We start from the raw sequence: 15,233 nt of genomic DNA, 5'->3' as shown, positions 1-15,233 counted from the left end.
AAGAAATCTTTTACTGACTACAATGTTGGATTGTGTGCTTCTTCATTGTACTTCCTCACTACCTTCTGGAGCTCTGCATCCTGAAGCTTCAGCTCCAGAGTGAGGAGAGTAATAGAATATTGTGGGTGCTCAGGTACCCTCAGCACCCATAGAGCTGGTGCCTATGGCTATAATGCAACTGTGCTGTACCCCATAGGATTTTGTAATGATTTTCATTAACATTTTTGAATACAGGTTTTGATTTTTAATCTTAAAAGTGTTATAATATCTATTCATAAATATGACTTAAAGTTTCCTTTTTTTGTAGTAGTCTATGAAAATTTGGAAGCTCATATAGCATGAGTCTTATGTAATTAAGTCCTAATTACTTGTGAGATCTTATTTAATTGAACCTTATGCTTTTCTGTTTCAGTCTTTTTCTCATCGTTCTAGTGATATCGGATATCATGGCTTTGGTAGGCTACTATCATTTTCTATATTTTTGAAAGGTTCTTCTCTGCTAATTAGTATTTAAATTTGGCAACAGATTTGAGTGAACTGTATTTGCTATGGGATTTGATATACCACCTTTCTATGGTTACAATCAAAGCCGTTTACATATTATATACAGGTACTTATTTTGTACCTGGGGCAATTGAGGGTTAAGTGACTTGCCCAGAGTCACAAGGAGCTGCAGTGGGAATTGAACTCAGTTCTCTTGGTTCTCAGGCCACTGCACCAACCATTAGGCTAATCTTCCACTCCACTGCAAAATGTTTAGCACTCCAGAACATGTAGCACTGAAAAAATGTTTAGCACTGCTCTGAGGTGCAAAATGTTTTGCACCTCAGAATAGTGCTAAACATTTTGCGATGGAGTGAAGGAGTAGCCTAATGGTTAGTACAGCATCCTGAGAACCAAGGAAACCAGCTTTGATTCACACTGCGGCTCCTTGTGACTCTGGGCAAGTCACTCAACATTTTTTTGTCTCAGATACAAAATACATACCTCTATATAATATGCAAACTGCTTTGATTGTAACCACAGAAAGGCAGTATATCAAATCCCATCTTATCCACACCACCACCACCACCACACACACACACACTTTTGTAGTGCTAAACATTTGTACTGTTGTGGGGTTCAAAACATTTAACAGCCAACTCTGGTTTTTTTTAATACTTTATTTAATCAGCATTGCACAGAAACAGAACAAGGTACATACACCATTAGTAAATACAATATAAAAGGCATAACATCACAAAAAGTAATTGAAATAAAAAGAATGTTGCACAACCCAAATCTTCTAAACAACTCTTGCTTACGTTTCAACAGTTAGACTCCCCAGTGGTAGAGACAGATACTGATCTAAATAAGCTGCAGGCTATGTAAGTCCCAATGGAAGGAAATTGTGGAAACAGACGCGATGAAATCTTTAAAAATGTATTGGTTGATAAAAATAAAATAACACCCTACATGGCCTGTTTTGCCCTGTATGGGCTGCTTCAGGAGCACAAACTTAACCGTAAAGCACAATATAATAAATAACAAATCATAAACACTGGCAAATCATAAAAAGACTGACATTTAACATTCAAAATAAACCATAACCACTAAAAATTCTATGTATAAAAGCATGCAAAACCAAAGAATAAATAAATGATGTAGTAATAGTTATATATGCATAATAAAATAAATCATAAATATGAAGACATAAAACGCATAAGGTATGCAAAGTGACTCCCTGCATTTACATATAAAGTATATGGGAACCAGAATGGAATGTGTTACATATCATTATGGTGTCAGGAATTCACATCACCATCAGGCATTACTGTGGGTTATGTGAGAAAAATAGAAACATAGAAAAATGTAGGCAGATAAAGACCATATGGCCTATCCAGTCTGCCTATCCATGCCATCTACTCTCCTTGTCACTCCCTTAGAGATCCTATATACTTGTCCCAAGCTCTCTTGAATTCAGATACTGTTTTCATGTCCACCTCTTCCACCTGGAGGCCGTTCCACAAATTCACCACCCTTTCCATGAAGAAGTATTTCCTCAGGTTACTTCTATGTCTGTCCCATTTCATCTTCATCCTATGCCCCCTCATTCCAGAGCTTCCTTTCAATTGAAAGAGACTCACCTCCTGTGCATTGTGCTGCATAGATATTTAAATGTCTCTTTGATATCTCCCCTCTCCCGCCTTTTTTCCAAAGTATGCATATTGAGATCTTTAAGTCTGTCCCCATACACTTTATGACGAAAATCGCTGACCATTTTAGTAGCCACCCTCTGAATTGACTCCATCCTGTTTATATATGTAGCAGTAGTTAGCAGATACAAAAATATTGTGCATGTGAAGTGATTAATATATTAGGAAATTAGCCTTTTTTATTTCTTTTCCTATGGGAATACTTCTTATGCACTTAACAGGATTTTACACAGAACCAAAGACAATAAAATTTTGCAATGGTTAATATGAAGATTTGACATGTTTTTCAGCAAAAATAAGTAGATAATAAATATCCCTATGAAAGAATACATCAGTGAAAAAATGTGTTTGTCCCTAAAGTGGACTTAACCAGCTTTTTGTGCTATACCTCTACCCTTCAAGTTTCCAAATCAGTATTTGATATATTGCTCTTTATGTTGAGCGGTGTACAGAGCTAAATACAATAGATAAAAGAAAATAATTGGAAAGGAAATATACAGGAAAGCAAGAGGAAGAGGTAAAAGCAGAATGATAGCATAATGCTCCCTTCCACCCCAGGAAGTATCCGAAAAGCATACTAGGACCACTGACTTCCACCGGAACAATGTGTCATAAGCATCTTTGAAGAGGAAGGTCTTCAGACATACGTTGAATATTTTGAACAGTTGTTCTTGCCTAAGATACAGGGGTAAAGCATTCCAAAGTGTATGGCCCATAACACCGAAAATCCAAGTATATGTGGTATTGAGGCAATGACCCGTAATAAAGGAATAACAAGAGAATTGTGTTGGGAAGATCTGAGGGACCTATTAGGGACATAGGGGATGAAAAAGCAGGATAGGTGAAGAGGATTGCCAGAGTAATATACCTTATGGATTATTATAGGTATTTTAAAAGGTAATCCTGTGGAAATTGGAAGTCACTGTTGGGCACGCATTAGGGGAGTCACATGGTCAAATTTCCTGGAACTAGACAACAGTTTTACAACCAGGTTTTGAACAACCTGCAATCCCCATATATTTGAAGAGCATATACTAACCAACAAAGCATTGCTATAGTCTAAGTGGCTCATTAATAATGCATGAATCAGGACATGTAACACAGATTTGGTAAAGAAGTTCCTAATGGAAAGGATCATTCTAAGGGCCCTGTTTACTAAGGTGCGATAGTGCTTTTAGCATGTGCTAATGGTAAAGACACCCATAGTGGGTGTCTGTAGCATTAGCATATGCTAAAAACGCTAGCGCGCCTACAGCACGGCTTAGTAAACAGAGCCCTAAGTTTGTAATAGCAACGTTGAGCAAGAGAGGAAACCTTTTGATGAAAATCTAGATGATGTTACAGGTTGACACCAAGTATCTTTAGAGTAGGCAAAAAAGGTAGCTTAGCATTAGAGATCATAATTGACGTAGATAATTCTAGGCCCTTTTTCCGAGAAAACAGTGGTTCTTTGGATTTATTAGGGGTTAATTTCAATCTATGTGTATGTTGCCATTCTGCAATGGATTCTTAGTGATATTGCTAAGAGACAAATATGGGCAAAGCAGTTAAATAGTCCAGTCTCTCACAGAGTAAGGCTTCTCTGTTGGAAATAGAAAAATCACAGCTATTTAGTAGTGTGAAGTCATTGATGTCATCCTTTTTGATCTATTTGGCTTCTTACTGGTGGCTAAGTTTAAGTTACCAGTTGATCTAGGATAACATGTGGAGCACACACACCACAAAAAAAAGTACTTTGAGAGTAGTTTTGTAACAGGGCACCTCAGCAGGAAAGGACATATATTCATATGTTTTACCAAGGATATGTACTTGTGCCTTTTTAAAATTGCTTTCACAAAAAGTGGTGCATAAAATTACACCTGATTGTAGCTATGTTGCTTTTTTCACATTACAACATAAATTACATCTAAGTTCACAGCACTTTTACTTTAACAAGTTCTCAGTGCCTTTCACAGAAATATTTAGCTATACCTTTTGTTTATTCTTTTCACCAAAGTGTTTCCAAATATATTTCCAAAGCTTGTGCTAGTTTCTCTTAAATAACCTAGGTACCTGGCATGGACAACCTTAAACATTGTTTCCACTCTTTTATTTAGGGGTGTAGTTATCAACACGTGCTTTCGTTAAGATGTGTTATTTTAGCACAGGTCCCATTTTATGTAATAAGACCTAGTTACTAATAACCCAGGTTAACAGTAAAATAACCCATCTTAATGGTAGCCCACATTGATAACGTCCTCCCTTTTAATGTTGTATATTTGTTTATACAGTAAACTAAATTGTGCATTATTTTCCCCCACAGCACTTCTTCTTCCTAGTTAAAGATTACGGAAGCTGGCTGGATATTGGAACAAGGTAGGGTATAGCATGCAGTTTGCTTCAAGTAAATTTTCAGGAAGGATGCTCCTGTAGCAGCCGAGTAGAGTGCTGAATCCATTTTAAATATTAAGAGCCCTGTTTACTAAGCCACGCTAGAGACTTGTTAGCATTTTTAGCATACACTAAGCATTAGCACGCAATAACCCTGTAGATGCCCATAACAATCCTATGGGTGTATACACAGTGCACGCTAAAAACACTAGTGCACCTTAGTAAACTGGGCCCTAAGTGGTTCACATTTATAATGAATGACCTTATTTTATTGTCGAAAGTTCTATAACTATAGCAAATACTATGCTAGAACAGCTTGGGGTAAACAAAATTTTAGTTTGTTCTAACTTAGATCTGTTGGAAACTGGTAGAATTAGTATCCAAGACTCTCCAAGGGCTCTCATGTTCCTAGTGGTATTATATGCAGTATCTTAAGAAGAAGCTTCTTTCTTTAAAGTCTGTTCAGGCCATCACAGCTTTCAACTTGTATTAAGCTGTACATTTTAACTTGCTTTGTATCCATAAATGTGACATCCCTAGAGTTCTGTATTTTATCATATCAATTATTCTGCCACTGCTTTGAACATTTGGCTTCATTTCCAGCGAATTGAAATGATGGAGTTCAACAACAGACATAAGTACATAAGTATTGCCATACTGGGACAGACCGAAGGTCCATCAATCTCAGCATCCTGTTTCCAACAGTGGCCAATCCAGGTCACAAGTACCTGGCAAGATCCCCAAAACAGTACAATACATTTTATGCTGCTTATTCTAGAAATAAGCAGTGGATTTTCCCCAAGTCCATTTTAATAATGGCCAATGGATTTCCCTTTATTTTTTAAACCCAGCTAAGCTAACCGCTTTTACTACATTCTCTAGCAACGAATTCCAGAGTTTAATTGCACATTGACTGAAGAAATATTTTCTCTGATTCGTTTTAAATTTACCACTTTCTAGCTTCATTGCGTGCACCCTAGTCCTAGTATTTTTGGAAAGCGTAAATAAGCAGTTCACGACTACCCATTCCACTCCACTCATTATTGTGTAGACCTGTATATCTCCCCTCAGCCATCTTTTCTCCAAGCTGAAGAGCCCTAGCCATTTTAGCCTTTCCTCATAGGGAAGTCGTCCCATCCCCTTTATCATTTTCATAGCCCTTCTCCATAAAACAGTCCTTGATTTCATCAAGGAATGTTACCTCCCTAGCATGCCCCAGTGTTACATTTACCCAGTCAATATCAGGGTAATTGAAATCACCCATTATTGTGTTGCCCAGTTTGTTTCCTTCCCTAATTTCCTTTAACATTTCTGCATCCGTCTGTTCATCCTGGCCAGGCAGACGGTAGTATACTCCTATCACTATCCTTTTCCCCTTTACACATGGAATTTCAATCCACAGTGATGCCAAGAAGTGTTTTGTTTCCTGCAGAATTTTCAATCTGTTTGATTCAAGGACCTCCATAACATACAATGCTACCCCCCCCCCCCCCCCCCCACCACCACCACCAATTCGATCCGCCACCCTATCACTACGATATAATTTGTACCCCGGTATGACAGTGTCCCACTGGTTATCCTCCTTCCACCAGGTCTCAGAGATGCCTGTTATATCTAATTTTTCATTTAGTGCAACATATTCTCCCATCTTATTTCTAAGCCTTCTGGCATTTGCATATAGACATTTCAAACTGTTTGTTGTTCCTATTTATATCTTGTTCATTAGTTGACAGTGTTAATTTGCAATCTTTTGTCTGATTTTTATTTAAGGTCACCTGCAGGCTCATTTTTGAAAGAGAAGGACGTCCATCTTTCGACATAAATCGGAACATGGACATCCATCTCCCAGAGACGTCCAAATCGGTATAATCAAAACCTGATTTTGGACATCTCCAACTGCAGTCCGTCACAAGGATGTCCAAATTTCAAGGGGGCGTGTTGGAGGCGTAGCGAAGGCGGGACTTGGGCGTGCCTAACACTTGGACGTCTTTGACCCATAATCAAAAAAAGCAAGGACGTCCATGATGAACACTTGGACGTTTTCACCCGGATGGTTTTTTTTTTACGAATAAGGCACATTCTTTTGATGTTGCATTCAGAACCGCTGCCCAAGGTATAGTGATGCGCAGGCTCTCATGGCTGCGTGCCTCTGACCTGGACAATGGAGTCCGGCAGCGGATTGCAGATGTTCCTTACCGGGGGGATAATATTTTTGGTGAGAAAGTCGAACAAGTGGTTGATCACATCACTCAGCGGGAAACCACTATGGACAATCTCTCCCACCAGGCGCCTTCTGCTACTACCTCATCAGGTAGACAATTTTTCCGGGGAAGGAAGAATGCTCTCTATGCTTATTCCAAGCGTAGGTACAATCCTACTTCTCGACAGCCTTCTCAGGCTCATCCCCAGCGCGCTCATTCTCGTCAACAGCGTGCACGTAGGCAGGCCCCTGCAGCTCTCCAGCAAAAGCAAGGTACGGGCCTTTGACTGGCTCCAGTTGACCATAGCTGCTGTAAAAGTGTCCATGCCGGATGGCTTGCCAGTCGGAGGGCGGTTAAAATTTTTTCACCAAAGGTGGCCTCTCATAACCTCCGACCGGTGGGTTCTTCAAATACTCCAGTTAGGATAGTCTCTCAATTTGAAATCCAAACCTCCAAATTGCCCACCGGGAGCTCAGTCCTTCAGCTTCCAGCACAGGCCGGTACTTGCAGAGAAACTCTTCACCCTTCTCAGCGCCAATGCGGTCGAGCCCGTTCCACCAGGGCAAGAAGGGCTGGGATTCTATTCCAGGTACTTTCTTGTGCAAAAGAAAACAGGGGGGATGCGTCCCATCCTAGACCTAAGGGCCCTGAACAAATTCCTAGTCCCTCAAAAGTTCAAGATGGTTTCCCTGGGCACTCTGCTTCCCATGATTCAGGAAAACGATTGGCTATGCTCTCTGGACTTAAACGATGCTTATACACACATCCCAATACTTCCAGCTCACAGGAAGTATCTTTGATTCCGTCTGGGAGTGCAGCACTTCCAGGATTGTGTGCTGCCCTTTGGTCTGGTGTCTGCGCCCAGGGTCTTTACAAAATGCCTGGCAGTAGTTGCAGCATCGCTATACCAATTGGGAGTGCATGTGTTCCCTTATCTCAACGATTGGCTGGTGAAGAACATCTCAGAGGCAGGAGCTCTACAGTCCATGCAGATGACTATTCAACTGCTGGAGCTCCTCAGGTTTGTTATAAATTACCCCATCTTTTCCCTGTTCAGAAACTGGAATTTATAGGAGCTCTGCTGGACTCACAGACTGCTTGTGCCTATCTTCCAGAAGCGAGAACAGACAATCTTCTGGCTCGGCAGATGTTGAGACTTCTAGGCCATATGGTCTCCACAGTCCATGTGACACCCATGGCTCATCTTCACATGAGATCAGCTCAATGGACCCTTGCTTCTCAGTGGTATCAAGCTGCAGGGGATCTAGAGGATGCAATCCAGCTGTCCACTGATTTTCACAATTCCCTTCAGTGGTGGACAATTCGGTCCAATTTAACCTTGGGACGTCCTTTTCAAATTCATCAGCCACAAAAAGCGCTGACAACGGATGCATCCCTCCTGGGGTGGGGAGCTCATGTAGATGGGCTTCACACTCAAGGAGTTTGGTCCCTCCAGGAAAAAGGTCTTCAGATCAATCTCCCGGAGTTGCGAGCGGTCTGGAACGCTCTAAAGGCTTTCAGAGATCGGCTGTCCTATCAAATTATCCAAATTCAGACAGACAATCAGGTTGCGATGTACTACATAAACAAGCAGGGGGGCACCACATCTCGCTCCCTGTGTCAGGAAGCCATCAGGATGTGGCTTTGGGCTCGCCGTTACGGCATGTTTCTCCAAGCTACATACCTGGCAGACGTAAACAACAGTCTAGCCAACAGATTGAGGAACTTTGTGATTGACTTGAGTGGCAAAAAGATCCACCGAGGGGGTGCCCCACTCTCGGAAGATCTTGCGTAGAACGCCCGAATTGAGCGACCTCACGAGTGGTCACTCAATTCGGGCGTTCTACGCAAGATCTTCAGAGAGTGGGGCACCCCCTCGGTGGATCTTTTTGCCACTCAGGTCAATCACAAAGTTCCTCAGTTCTTTTCCAGACTTCAGGCCCACGACAGACTAGCGTCGGATGCTTTTCTCCTACATTGGGGCAAGGGCCTTTTGTACGCATATCCTCCCATACCTCTGGTGGGGAAGACTTTGCTGAAACTCAAGCAAGACCGCGGAACCATGATTCTGATTGCTCCCTTCTGGCCGCGTCAGATTTGGTTCCCTCTTCTTCTGGAGTTGTCCTCCGAAGAACCGTGGAGATTGGACTGTTTACCAACACTCAGAACGAGGGGGCACTTCTGCATCCCAACCTTCCGTCTCTGGCTCTCACAGCCTGGATGTTAAGAGCATAGAATTCGCTTCCTTGGGTCTCTCTGAGGGTGTCTCCCAGGTTTTGCTTGCTTCCAGGAAAGATTCCATGAAGAGGTGTTACTTTTTCAAATGGAGGAGGTTTGCCTTCTGGTGTAATAGCAAGGCCCTAGATCCTCGCTCTTGTCCTACACAGACCCTGCTTGAATACCTTCTACATTTGTCAGAGTATGGTCTCAAGACCAACTCCGTAAGAGTTCATCTTAGTGCGATTAGTGCTTATCATCAACATGTAGAGGGTAAGCCTATCTCTGGACAGCCTTTAGTTGTTCGCTTCATGAGAGGTTTGCTTTTGTCAAAGCCCCCTGTCAAACCTCCACCAGTGTCATGGGATCTCAATGTCGTTCTCACCCAGCTGATGAAGCCTCCTTTTGAGCCACTGAATTCCTGCCATCTGAAGTACTTGACCTGGAAGGTCATTTTCTTGGTGACTATTACTTCAGCTCGTAGACTCAGTGAGCTTAAGCCTTGGTAGTGCATGCTCCTTATCTAAAGTTTCATCACAACAGAGTAGTCCTCCACACGCACCCTATTCTTGCCGAAGGTGGTGTCGGAGTTACATCTGAACCAGTCAATTGGCTTGCCAACATTTTTTCCCCGTCCTCATACCTTCCCTGCTGAAAGTCAGTTGCTCACCTTGGACTGCAAGAGAGCATTGGCCTTTTATGTGGAGCGGACAAGCCCCTTCAGACTGTCCGTCCAAATGTTTGTTTCTTTTAATCCCAACAGAAGGGGAGTTGCAGTCAGGAAACACACCATTTTCAATTGGCTAGCAGATTGCATTTCCTTCACTCATGCCCAGGCTGGGCTGACTCTTGAGGGTCATGTCACGGCTCATAGTGTTAGAGCCATGGCAGCATCGGTAGCCCACTTGAAATCAGCCACTAAAGAAGAGATTTGCAAGGCTGCGACATGGTCATCAATCCACACATTCACATCTCACTACTGCCTCCAACAGGATACCCGACGTGACAGTCGGTTCGGGCAGTCGGTTCTGCAGAATCTGTTTGGGGTTTAGAATCCAACTTCACCACCCTAGGCCCATTTTGATTCTGTTCCAGGCTGCACTCTCAGTTAGATGTTCTACTTTGTAGGTCAATCCTTGTTATGTTCTCACTGTTGCGAGGCCCAATTGACCTTTCTTTTGTTGTTTTGAGTGAGCCTGGGTGCTAGGGATACCCCAGTCGTGAAAACAAGCAGCCTGCTTGTCCTCGGAGAAAGCGAAGATACATACCTGTAGCAGGTATTCTCTGAGGACAGCAGGCTGATTGTTCTCACGTACCCGCCCACCTCCCCTTTTGGAGTTGTCCTTCTCCTCGTTATTGCTTTCTTATCTAACTGATCGGGGATCTCGTGCGATGGGCGGGAAGATATGCGCGGTGCGCGCACCCCGTGCACTGGAAGGCTCTGGCAAACATTTTTTGTTGCTATGGAAGATTTCCATTCCCGGGCCGCCGTGGACGCCGACCCAGTCATGAGAACAATCAGCCTGCTGTCCTCGGAGAATACCTGCTACAGGTATGTATCTTCGCTGTACATATAGCATGGGCTACCTTTTATAAAGGCCTCTTCCATGTGTAAAAAAGCCTTCACACATGCAAAATCTTTATACAGTTAGCTCAACAGGCCCTTTAGATGTTAGTTCATGAAAGCATAGAAATAATGTATAAACATATGTTGTATGCATTTAGGGGCCCTTTTACTAAAGGGTTGATGTGCGGCAACAGGCTTGCTGCACGCCAATCTGGAACTACCACAGGGCTACTGCAGGAACCCGGCGGTAGTCCCCCCTCCCCCCCCAGCGTGCATCATTTTCGGCACTACAAAAATACCTAGCAATAATCAGGTAGCAGGCCCCCTTTTTACCACAGCTTAGTAAAAGGACCCCCAAATGATGTTAATGATGGCATTAATGTAAATTTTGGTGTTTACAAGAACTGTGCCATTTTTACATGTGCTGATTTATGAATCTCTTCATAAAGGCAGTTTATAAATCCAATATAATTAAGTTGTATATAAATCTTTCCTTTTAAATTTTTACACAAACATTTGCTTTAATGCAGTAAGGGGTATTTTACTAAGCTGTGGTAAAATTGGCCTTAGTATGCTCTTACACAAGTCTTTCCCACATGCTAAGACCCATTTTACTGGGGCCATAAAAGTCCCAATTTTCTATTTTGTGCATTAATGCCCATGCACTAAAGTTGCCATTAGCATGCAGCTATTTTTTTTTAATTATACAGGAACACTTACCAAAACCTATTTCATTGGCAATAAGGGCTCCTGCATTATCCGTGTGCTAAGCACGCAGTAATGTAGACAGTGCAGGAATGCTCACTTTTTGCTCTGATACGCCACCTCAAAAAAATAAGAAACATTTTTTGGTACACAGTTAGCATGCACAGATTGCAAAGTTACTACAGGATGCCTGAGTGCATCCTATGGTACTCCATTTTTTTTTTTGCTGCATTAGATGCGTTAGCACCTAATGCAGTTTAGTAAAAGGGCCCTTAACAGCATTAAAGTTATAAGTAATAAATATATTTAATACCTGCTACACAGTTTAGTAAATGGGCTCCACAAACATAAACATGTTTTGTACCTAAGAAATAAGAAAATCTAGGTTGTTGAACTTGCATACCAATGTAGTTTGATACTTAGGGGGTTGTTTACTAAAGCTTAGCTCGAGTTATCTGCAGCAGGGCCCATAGGAATAAAATGGGCCCTGCTGCAGATAACTGGAACTAAGCTTTAGTAAATAGTGTGGTTAGTTTTCTTTTGCTGTTAAGAAAATATTTGTAAACTATTCTTAATACAATAGCATGGCAATTTAGTTTTTAAAACACTAGCTCATTAGGCTTAACTACCTTCCAACTATGTTTTGGTAACTATTCTTATTTTTACTGATGTAAGCAAAACAGACAGTAATGCATTTCAAGGAAAATGACAAAAATGTTAGGCACAAGAAACTGACCAGCATTTTTAAGACATTCACATTAATAATAAAAATACCATATTAAACTCATACATTTTATACGTTCTAAGTTAAACTGTTTGAATTGTTTAAGCAGCTCCGCTGTTTCCTTAGGTACCTTCGCATTGAAAAAAATGTTAAAATGACATCACAGGTACTAGCATCTAATTCTTAGTCTGCCTGTATTATTCATGACATTCTTACATGAGTGATCCAATTAAAGCCAGGGTATCTGGGGTCTTTTTGAGGTTTAAAACAACTTGGTTATTTTCTAGTAAATTATATAGGTTTGGTGGAAATGTGGACAGTATTAGAATTCAGTAAAGTATGGGGCAAACACTTAAGATCTATGGGGGGGGGAGGGGAGAAGGTGTGGAGGACTTGGCTCTTGGCTAGGATGGGCCATGCGGTCTTTTTCTGCTCCCAATTTTCTATATTTGTATGCTGAACCAAAGCGTAAACATTTTTCAACAAAAGTACAATTAGTTTTATTTGAAAATTGCCGAGTGAAGTATCCCACATACCAAACAGCCATTTGGCAAGTACTTTTCCTTACTTCCGCTGTGCTCATAGTAGGATAAATGCAGGTGCCCATGACTACTATCTGCTGTTTGTACAGGTGTTAAATAAAGGAAGTCTTTCTAATAAAGTAAACACTAGTTCAGCAGTAGGAATAAAACACACACACACACAAAACTTTTAAAACTTGTTTAGTTAGCAAATAGATTCTTTATTAGCAAATAGATTCTGATTACAATTTGTTTTGTGATGTTTATTAGGTACATCAAGCACTGCTGCTTTAATATAACATCAACCAACATTTGAGATGTTTCTGCTGTCTTATTTCTTAATGTGGGGGTATCATATACCCCTGTGTAATACACAAAATACCTTTTAAACGTTTATCTCAAAATCTTAGAAAAGCAATTATCACCTCCTAGAAAGGGAAGAGGTGGGAAACACTTGACACAGGAGGCAGAGGCATCTCAAGGCTATACAAATATATTAGAGGGGGACCCGCATCTAAACTAACATTTATGAGTGCATGGGAAAAAGACATACATATTGAAATAAGTTTGAAAAAGTGGGAAATGTTGAGGGGCATAATCGAACAGCACCGGCCAAATTGATGGGCGGCCATCTTCAGGGCCAGCTCCGCAAACGGGCGGAGCCAAGCGTATTTTCGAAATATGCTTGGCACCGGCCAAATCGCTCGCGGGGTTAGATGAGATGGGCGAGTCCGATTTTCAGCCATAATGGAAACTGGAGCTGGCCATCTTAAATCCGGCGAAATGTAAGGCATTTGGGCGTGGGAGGAGCCAGCATTTCTAGTGCACTGGCCCCCCTGACGTGCCAGGACACCAACCGGGCACCCTAGGGGGCACTTTAAAAAATTAATTAAAAAAAACAAAATTAGCTTCCAGGTGCATAGCACCCTTCCCGTGTGTGCTGAGCCCCCCAAATCGCCCCCTAAACCCACTGCCCACAACTCTACACTATTACCATAGCCCTAAGGGGTGAAGGGGGGCACCTACATGTGGGTACAGTGGGTTTTGGGGGCTCCCATTTACCAGCACAAGTGTAACAGGTAGGGGTGGGATGGGCCTGGGTCCACCTGCCTCAAGTGCACTGCACCGACTACAAACTGCTCCAGGGACCTGCATATTGTTGTCAGGGAGCTGGGTATGACATTTGAGGCTGGCATACAGGCTGGCAAAAGATGTCTGATTTTTTTTGTCTGTGGGGGGGAGGGGTGGTGACCACTGGGGGAGTAAGGGGAGGTGATCCCCGCTTCCCTCTGTTGGTCATCTGGTCAGTTGGGGCACTTTTTGGGGACTTGGAAAAAAAAGGGTTCAAATAAAATGGACCAAATTCTGACGGCCGGCTTTCTTTTTTCCATTATCGGGCGAAGCCGGCCATCTCAATGCCCGCCCCCGTCCCGCCTTCGCTACCATGCCGACACGCCCCCTTTCAACTTTCGCCGGCTCTGCGACGGAAAGCAGTTGAAGCCGGCCAAAATCGGCTTTCGATTATACCGATTTGGCCGGTTTCAGGGGATCGCCGGTGATCTCCCGATTTGTGTCGGAAGATCGCCGGCAATCTCTTTCTAAAATAAGCCTGGTTGTGTATAGAAGTGAAAAAAGTGTCAGTATGTGTGTTAATAAAAGAAAATGCATATAAGGTGTTAAGCAGATGGTACTGTATGTCAGGCTTTCAAGGAGAATCCGGACTCTTGAGCCCTTGGACCACTGCCAAGGAGCGGCAGTAGCAGGCAAAACCACCCCCAAACCAGAGACAAGGCAGAACTCTGACAGGCTGGAAGAAACAGGAGTGGAACCGCTGGACTGGAGTTACAGCTGAGGCAAACAAGCTGGAACAAGCAGAGCAGGAACAGATATACTTCACCTGCGCTTGACCACCATTCCCCAGGGGTTGAGCCCCCAGGTGCAGGTGGCCGGCCGGACTTACACGACACAGTGGGTGAAACAAGCTAGGCCGAACAGACACTGAGGGTCAGAGGGAAAAGAAACAAACATGGGAGACAAAGCAGGATACTGGGTTAGAACTCACAGGCAAACAGTACACCACAAGACAGAAAGTGGACAGGCTAAAGGACCAGTACTGAAAGCTGCAAGCAGCCACTGAGAAGGGTACAAAGACAGGTAACAGCAAGGACTGAGAGCTGCCAAGCAGCCACTAGGAAAAAACACTGACAGACAAAAGGTCAAAAACAGAAAGCTGCCCAGCAGCCACTAGGAAGGGAACTAGCAAAAAATGCAACAGCACCTATACACAGACTAACCAAGGACCAGACAAAGAAATACGAACAAGAAACAAGACTAGGAAACAAGCAATAAAGTACAACTACACAAAGACTAGACTAGAGCCAGGCAAGGATTTCAGACAATAAACAAACTAGGCAGAAGTGCAACAGAGCACACCAACATACCCAGAGACCATAGGCAATGCAAAAGCAAACTCAGAAAGTTTCCAGGTGGTTAATAAGCCCCTCAGCAGCTGAAGCTCAGCTGCAGGAATCACGAGGCAGCTATGAGTGAGGCTAGCTGCCAAACTTCAAACCAATTCTGGAGGGCTAAAATATCAGGACCAGCCTGAAAAACGAGTCTAGAAAGTCTATGGCAGCCACCGGTTCTGGCCACCAGAGGGCGAGAGGAGCACAAACCAAGAAACAGTCACAATCGTGACACTATACACCTGAGAAGGTGAAAAATATGTATCCT

At 42.7% G+C, this 15,233-nt stretch overlaps 1 protein-coding gene across 4 annotated transcripts in view; it reads left to right on the top strand.

Annotated features, from left to right (window-relative positions):
- The window catches only part of PIGN (phosphatidylinositol glycan anchor biosynthesis class N), a 276,457-nt gene that overhangs the window by 241,154 nt on the left and 20,070 nt on the right, over nt 1-15,233 (top strand). For all 4 annotated transcript variants that reach the window (XM_030203213.1, XM_030203186.1, XM_030203203.1 and 1 more), the window contains exons 28-29: nt 413-455; nt 4,498-4,550. In XM_030203213.1, the coding sequence (XP_030059073.1) occupies nt 413-455; nt 4,498-4,550 (96 nt within the window). The remainder of the gene's footprint in view (nt 1-412; nt 456-4,497; nt 4,551-15,233) is intronic.

Source organism: Microcaecilia unicolor, chromosome 1 (assembly GCF_901765095.1).
Source record: "Microcaecilia unicolor chromosome 1, aMicUni1.1, whole genome shotgun sequence".
Lineage (NCBI taxonomy): Eukaryota > Metazoa > Chordata > Amphibia > Gymnophiona > Siphonopidae > Microcaecilia > Microcaecilia unicolor.
The sequence above is the reverse complement of the archived record's forward strand: the minus strand, read 5'-3'. Positions and strand labels throughout refer to the sequence as shown.